An 8,070-nucleotide genomic window follows, 5' to 3' on the forward strand; every position below is an offset into this window, starting at 1 on the left:
GCAGCATAGGCATAGCAAAAGAGCGAGCATCTAGCAAGCAAAGATAGAAGTGATTTGGAGGGTATGGTCATCTTGCCTGAAATCCCGCAAGGAAGAAGAACGAGTCCATGAAGAAGACAAACGGACGTAGACGAACGGGTCCTCACAAACGTGACGTTCTCGGAACCAACCCCAAGAAGCAACACCAGAAAGAAGCTCACAACATAGTAAACAACCAACACATGAACATGGTATGATATGCGGTATGCGGTATGCGCTGCATATGCATGATTTGACAAGGAATGATTGAACCTGCCCTCAACTTAGAAATCCTAGAGTGCCACTGGAATGAGAAGATGATTTCGGTTGAAACCGATATAAAGATCACCAGAATCGGATGCACGGTTTGGAAATGGCAAGCAAAACAAATATGGCACCGGTCTGCGATAAATAGCAAGCAGCCATCTAAATGCATCAAGATAAATATGCTACAGCACTCAAACATAACAACAAAATACATGGGAGGGATCCACTCATGATTCTTGACAAAAGATGAACACTGGGCTACGGCTAATTCATCCATTAACATGTTCAAACAAGTATGGAAAAAGTGCAAATGACAACAGGTTTCAGACTTAACATGGCAAATGACAACAGGTTTCAGAATTAACACAAGTCTGGAATTTATCATCAGGAAGCACACTTTAGAGCATGAAAACTACATGCTACATGAACTTAACATGGCAAAGAAAGGCATGGCATGAAGCTACTCAAAGCACTTAACAAAAGTCCCTTAGTGACCTTGAGCCAAAAGGGATCAGAAAATACAATTGCAAGCATGTGAACATGGCAAAACATAAACAGATTCAGACTTAGAGAAAAACTGGAGCATGCAAAACAGTTAACGAGTAGGCATGTTTACGAGTTCGATGCACTCACTACAAAGCATTGAATGACAAACTAAGCATACACCCATCAAGAAGATATGGCACAAAAGCTAGACATGGCAAGAACAACATCATAGCATGCACGGATCAATAGCAACATCCTCGGCAAAATCGCTAAACATGTCAACAATCTGCCAGGATCATTTTATAGCAAAAGGAGAGCTCGATTGACTCAAGCTAGGGTGCTCCATAAATGCAAACAAAGACATGGATGGATAGAGCACCACAATATTAACAAAACATCCTTACTGATCATCCTCAAAAGAGGCACGGATCACTAGGAAACAACATGAACATATGGCATAAAACAAAATCAGGATAAGGACTTAGTGAAAAACTAAGTCCCTGAAATCAGTATTACCGACTACGCTACTTTGCAAGCTTGTGCTAGTCACCACAAACATCACAAAAATACATGGCAAGCACCTCTGCAAAGATGGCATGGCATATAAAAAAACACATGTAGAGCTCAGGATCATAACATGCACACATTAATCATGGCAAAATGACAAAATGCCATTTTCTGAAACAGATCTGACAAATTCCTCATATAGCCCTCTTCCAACAGCATTTCAGACATCAAGATGAGCTCAAATGAAAGTGATGCAATGAGATGAAATGATGTACTCTTTGAGGCGAACATTTTGATATGCTACACGCACGAATTGGATCTACGATGAGAAAGTTACGGCATGATGAAGATGGCAAAATAATTAATAGGATCTGGGACTTAGAGATATTTCGACCTCAGAGAGGGTGGACATGTCCGGACCAGGGCGGACACGTCTGACGTGGCCGGGTCGTCTTCCACCTCCAGGAGGTCAATGGCGGGGTCGGCGAAGAAGGAGCCGCCGTTCCGGCGTCGTTGGGGCACGGGAGGAGCCGGAGGAGGTCGGGGACGGGCAGATCCGGCCGCGGGGCATCCATTCTCGGCCGGATCTGGCCGGAGTTGGTGGGGATCGGCGATGGTAGGGGCGGCGGCGAGCTTCAAGCCATGGGGTCGGGGCGGCGGGGCGGACCGAGCGAAGCTTCGGCGATGGTAGGGGCAGCGCCGGCGGGAGTGGAAGAGGCGGCGCGACTTCCGGTGATGAAGGCGGCGGTGGGGCGGCGCCCGGCGACGAGGCGCGATGGCGCCGGACGGGCGGCGCGGTGGCCGGCGCACGGCGACGGCGGCGGGGCGAATCGGCGGCGAGCGCGGCGACGAGGAGAGGCAGGCGCGGGGGCAAACGCCTCGGGTGGCGGCGGCGGCGGCCGGGTCCGGTGGGCCCCGCGCGGGCCCTGGCGGGCCGGCGGGTGGGGCGCGGCGGCGGAGACGAGGCAGGGGCCACGTGGCGCGTGCGGGTTGGTGGAGGGAGGCGGCGGCGCTGATGTGGCGACCGGCGATTGGCCGGGGTGAGGTGGAGGCTGGACATGTCTGGCGCGGGATGGACATGTCCGGCGGCACGAGGAAGAGGGAGGCTAGGGTTTCGGGGAAAAAGACCCGAAAATGAAATGGAGGGATCTATTTATAGATGTTGAGGGAGTTAGGAAGCTCCAAATGAGGTGCGGTTTGCGGCCACGCGATCGTGATCGAACGACCGAGATGATGGAGGAAGTTTAGGTGGGTTTTGGGCCACTTTGGAGGGGTGTTAGGCTGCAACACAAACGAGGCCTTTTCGGTCCCTCGGTTAACCGTTGGAGTATCAAACGAAGTCCAAATTGTACGAAACTTGACAGGCGGTCTACCGGTAGTAACCAAGGCCGCATGACAAGTCTCGGTCCAATCCGAAAACGTTTAACACCCGCACATGAAAAGAGGTAAAAGGGGACACCGGATGACATAGGAGCGCCGGATTGGAAAACGGACAACGGGGAAAATGTTCGGATGCATGAGACGAATATGTATGCAAATGAAATGCACATGATGACATGGTATGCAATGCATGACACGTAAGCAGTGACAAGGCAACAACATCGAATAACTGGAAGACACTTGGCACATCGGTCTCGGGGCGTTACAGATACCTATGATAAATTGCATGGAAAGTTTAGGACTTTGTTCTCTAAAAAACATATGGCAACTTTTGGAAAAAGTGTAATGGGCACAAATGTAAAAATAGGGATTTGTTTCTTTGAGAAAAAGATGGCAAATTTATACGGGCACATTCCAGTGATTAGGGATTTTGTTCTATAAAAACACGGCAAGTTTTTCAAATTTGTAAATGGGAACATGGAAAATATATTAGATTTCTTTTTTGACAAAAAGATGGCAAATGTATCAAATTTAGATGATTTAAACTTTTTAAAAATATGGTAAAATTATGAATTAGCACGAGGACAAAAAATGTTGGCAGCTTCAATGTTAATTTGCAATGGTATATACAAAAATAATTGCAATGGCTTTTACCCTTCACCTACCTACCCCCCTACCCCAAAATTTCCAAAGATATATGTAACAGAAATGATGGACTTGCCATGGTATATACAATACAATTGCCATGTTTCTACAATATATTTTTCCATGGGGACACACCTTAAATTGCCATGGGACACATTGTTAAATTGCCATGGGGACACAAGTTAAAATGCCATGAGGACCTATAGTGAAGGACAATAAAAATTTAGTAGTTTTAATCCTATTACAAACATTTCAAAAATGTAAAATGCACCGAAATCAGCATGTCAGAACATGGGAATTTGGGATAAAAAGTTTCAAAAAAAATGAACTATTTTTTTCTAAAATTGCCATGGCGCCATATCACCACTATGCAACATGTTCTTCACATTCCAAAAATTGCCAGGATAAGAAATTCCATGTCACCCACTATACATCATACTCATTCACTTGTAAAAATTGTCATGATACAAAAACGGAGCCATAGAGTGAAAATAACAATAAGTTCTTACGTTGCAATGTGTATCCGCTGAAAATGCCAAGTTGAGTGTTAGAAAACTTAAATTCTGAAATTCCCGAGGCTTTAGCGTCAGTTGTTATCCTGTTGTTCTCAGATCCATCAACTGTAAACAATGGCACAAAATAGATCTCTGAGAAAGCTTTAAAAACAGTAAGAACTCGGATGAATTTCAATATGCATCAACAGTAGCAGTAGGGCACAAGGGCCAGCAGCTCACCGTGCGACTGGGATGGGGAAGCCCCAGAGGAGATGTGACAGGCTTCACTGCAGTAACAATTCCCCCGGTCCAGTGCTCCAGCAGCCGAAATTTCCCACATCAACGGGTTGAGGAGGGCCGGCAGGATAAATTATACATATCGAAGAAAAGATTCTAGTAAGTCGAGTGGACTCTGTCCTAAGATTTGCAACAGATCCAACGTCCACAGTATAAACACAAACAAAAACATACATATATTAACAACTGGAACCGGAATAAAATATAAAAAATTGTATATTAATTACACGCACTCCATGCACATATTCCATAAACCACATATATGCATGAATTAATGCATTATGTACGCAGCATTTGTACCAATAAATAAATAAATATACGTAGTATTTGTATGAGCTGCATTGGTTAACCGCAGTTGCAGAGTATCATGCGATCAATGCGGACGACGTCCGAGCCTGAGCTCCAGGTCAAGCTCCCTTTCGGGCGGCTCACCTGCCTGCCGATCCGACCCTTCTGGCGCCACGCCAGACCCGTCGCCACCGCCGCCGTGCAAGTCACGGTCACGAGCTGCCGCACCGAACAGGCTGAGCTCCCTCGGGCTAGCACTGCTAGGGTTCACGGAGGCATCCGCATGCGCGACCCCGGTCGAATTCCCTGTGCCCTGTTGCTGGTAGTACGCTAGCGTGAAACTTCCGCTCGTGCTCATCGGCGTCGCCGTCGCCGGAGGCACTGTGGGATACGGCAGGCGGTGGCTGTAATACTGATTATAGCACTCGACGTTTGGAGACGCTGATGTGGTGGTGCCGCTGGGAGCGTCGCGGACGCTGGGTTTGGCACGGTCGCGGCGGTGGATGTTCATGTGCCCGCCGAGAGCCTGCGCCGTGGTGAACCCGCGCTTGCAGAAGACGCACTCGTAGTATGGCCTGGTGGGGGCAGCAGCCAGCACGGCCGCCGCCGCCTCATCGTCCCCGGGCTCAGCTCCTTGTGGCGGCGCCGCTGCCACCCCTGGCGGACCTGCCGAGCTAGCGGCCTCGTCACCTGATCCCACTTTGGGTTCCTTGTTGCTGCCACTCGCCATGTACTAGGTGATCTACGACCGATCAAGTTTCTGACGGCCTTAAGGGTTTGGGGATCGCTAGACGGAAGTTTGACGAAGAGATGGCAAAGTATGTGTACGATCGATCAAGTTTCTGATGATTTTAAGGGTTTGGGGATTGGTAGACGGAAGTTTGACGACGAGATGGCAAACTATGTGACTTGGTACACTGGGGATTATATTTATGTATGATTGGATCGACGGGGACAAAGTGGAAAACATTGGAATCATCAGCAGTTTTCTGAATAAAAGATGGAACATGGTCTTGGCCGGCCTTGTTGCTTTGCAGCTGCCTCGCTATCCAGTACCGTGCGCTGCTGTTTTGCAGTAAAAACATTCAATGAGCAGCTGGCGCTTCACACATAAGTATCCTATATTCTTATCTGTTTCTTTTCCTTTGAAAAGGAGGCATGCCGTGGCTGCTGTATCATTTCAATGCACACAATCATTACTGTTGCTAGTACAAAGGATGCTGCAGTATCCGTCTCCCGAGAGCCTCGCCGCGTGAGAGTGCCCTCTGCGTCGTCCGTGTCGCGTTGGCCTCGTGCGACTGCCCCCTGGGGCCAGGGGCAGAGCAAGACTAATTCAAGGGTATGCACAATTGCACATACCCAATATTTTTTGCAAAAGCGAATTAGTTTATATGTCCATGTATGCATATATATCATATATGGTTCTGGTGACTAATTCAAGGGTATGCAATGCATACACAATCATTTTTGCAAAAAAAAAATTAGTTTATATGTCCACATATATCTTTCCGTAATAATAAAGCACGGGTCGTGCAGGAATTTAGTCTATTTTGAGCAGCCCAATAACTATTTCAGAAATTCCTAATAAATCCTAGAGGCCGACTTAGCCCATTTGTACAAGGCAAAGAATACTACTAAAGTTTAGTTCCACATTGCTAGTTTAGTGGGAGTTGGACCTCCTTATAAGGGAGGTTTTTTCCCCACTTGTACGAGCATGAGAACAAGAGGGATATCCACGCGCGCTCCTTCTCCGCCGCCCGCCTCGGCACGATGCGCCGCGCCGCGCCACGGGAATGACCCGAACCGATATCTAAATTTTTACCACGCACTACGGGTATACGAAAGGTCACACAGAAGCTGAAAAGATTTTTGCGAAAATGGAGTTCGAATGCGAACGGTGCAGCCCTTCGGCTGCTGGCTGTTCGCTTCGCCCCCGTCTCTTCGTTTCGCCTCCTTCTCTTGCGCCTATAAAAGAGAGGTCGCTCCTCCCAGAGAGACGCACCAGAACTACTCCTTCCCTCGCCATCGGTTCCATCTCTGAGCTGCTGCTATCTTCCTCATCCCGGCTTGCGGCGTGCACCGCACGTCGGGACAGTAAGCCTCTGAGACCGCACATTTTGAGTCCTGTACGGGAGAAGGTGATAAGGTTTTTGGGGAGCGCTCTGCGCGACTACTGGCTTCTTCATCACGGACTCCGATGACGACTTCTTCCCCGACGTCGACTACCTCAGCAACGACATGGCTGTAGAGGATGTCGACCCCAAGTCTACTGCTTCTGCTGCTGCTGTCCCGTATGTGTTCTTCTTTCTGTCAGATGTCCTGCCACAGTTTTCTCGTACTAGTACTTGCCCTACATGTGTTAGGTTCTACTCCATATATGCAACATGATCTAGTGTCTGTCCTAGATGTGTTCTATTCAAGTTCATATATGCAAATGCTATTTACTTTTTCTCCGTCAGGTTGCATGACTTGCTTTATCATGGCTATATTAGTCATGCTTTATCTAATATTTCTATTAACAAAATCATTTGGTAAATTGGTCATATTTCCAACAATCCAAAAACCTTATTATAGGTAATTTATCCCAAGTGGTTTTGCTGCTTCCATGAGACCTTCTATGTTTGAAGGTATCCACTATAAGAGGTGGCGCGTGAGAGCAGTCTTATGGTTTCAAACCATGAGTTGCTACGACGCCATTCTTGGCAAACCTGAAGGAGAGCTTGATGTTCAACAGACACAAGCTTTTCAGAAAATGGATACTCTTTTTAAGGCTACTCTCTTGAGTGTTCTTGGTGAGAACATAGTTGATGCTTATGCATCAATTGATAATGGAAAAGATATGTGGGATGCACTCGAGGCCAAGTTTGGGGTCTCGGATGCTGGCACTGAGTTGTACATCATGGAGCAATTCTATGATTACAGGATGACTGAAGAGTGCTCCGTGGTTGAGCAATCTCATGAGATACAGTCATTTTGCTAGAGAACTTGAGCACTTCAGTTGTATGCTACCGGACAAGTTTGTTGCCGGAGGTATCATCACTAAGCTTCCTCCTTCATGGAGGAACTTTGCTACCTTGCTGAAGCATAAGAGGCAGGAGTTTTCCGTCTTGGATCTCATTGGTACTCTTGATGTGGAAGAAAAGGCGAGAGCAAAGGACACACATGCTCGAGGTATTGAAGGAGGATCTAGTGCCAATCTGGTACAGAAGAAGAACTTCTAGTCCCACAAGTTCAAGAACAAGGGCAAGTTTGATGGTAAAGCAAAGTTTGATGGGAAGAACAAGGCTGTGCAACACACGAACTTGAAGAAGAAGAATGACAAGAAGAAAGGTGCTTGTCATGTGTGTGGGGATCCTGATCATTGGGCTCCTAGTTTACCTAATCGCTATGACAAGCGTCATCCTGGGAAAGGCGGCAAGACCGCTAATGTTGTCACTGGAGACACTGACATGAAGGATGCTGGGTATGGTATATTTCCCACTATTTTTTTAGTATGTCATTCTCCTGATTGGTTGGTTGACACGGGTGCTAATGTGCATGTATGCGGTGATATTTCCATGTTTTCATCTTATCAGACCGCAGGGACTTCAACCGTGTTGATGGGCAACGGTTCAAGTGCTTCTGTTTGTGGTGTTGGCACGGTTGATCTGAAGTTTACTTTGGGGAAGATCGTGCGGCTAAAGAACGT

General features: G+C 47.3%; 1 protein-coding gene across 1 annotated transcript; it reads right to left on the minus strand.

Moving 5' to 3' along the window:
• Window positions 1-3,462: 3,462 nt before the first annotated feature.
• On the minus strand, window positions 3,463-5,112 carry LOC123110407 (uncharacterized). The gene is made up of 3 exons (XM_044530934.1): window positions 4,527-5,112; window positions 3,813-3,923; window positions 3,463-3,503 (listed from the first exon to the last, which is right to left on the minus strand). The coding sequence occupies exons 1-3, from the start codon at window positions 5,110-5,112 to the stop codon at window positions 3,463-3,465; spliced, it is 738 nt and encodes a 245-aa protein (XP_044386869.1).
• Window positions 5,113-8,070: the final 2,958 nt, after the last annotated feature.

The sequence above is a fragment of the Triticum aestivum genome, chromosome 1A (assembly GCF_018294505.1).
Source record: "Triticum aestivum cultivar Chinese Spring chromosome 1A, IWGSC CS RefSeq v2.1, whole genome shotgun sequence".
NCBI lineage: Eukaryota > Viridiplantae > Streptophyta > Magnoliopsida > Poales > Poaceae > Triticum > Triticum aestivum.

Bases quoted from the DNA above. Each gene is read 5' to 3' on its own strand.
- LOC123110407 (XM_044530934.1), bottom strand. From the start codon at position 5,112: ATGGCGAGTGGCAGCAACAAGGAACCCAAAGTGGGATCAGGTGACGAG. The intron at 3,924-4,526 runs GTGAGCCGCCCG...CATTGTTTACAG, and splicing joins AGGGTCGGATCGGCAGGCAG to TTGATGGATCTGAGAACAAC. The intron at 3,504-3,812 runs GTAAGAACTTAT...CCTTCACTATAG, and splicing joins CAGCGGATACACATTGCAAC to GTCCTCATGGCATTTTAACT.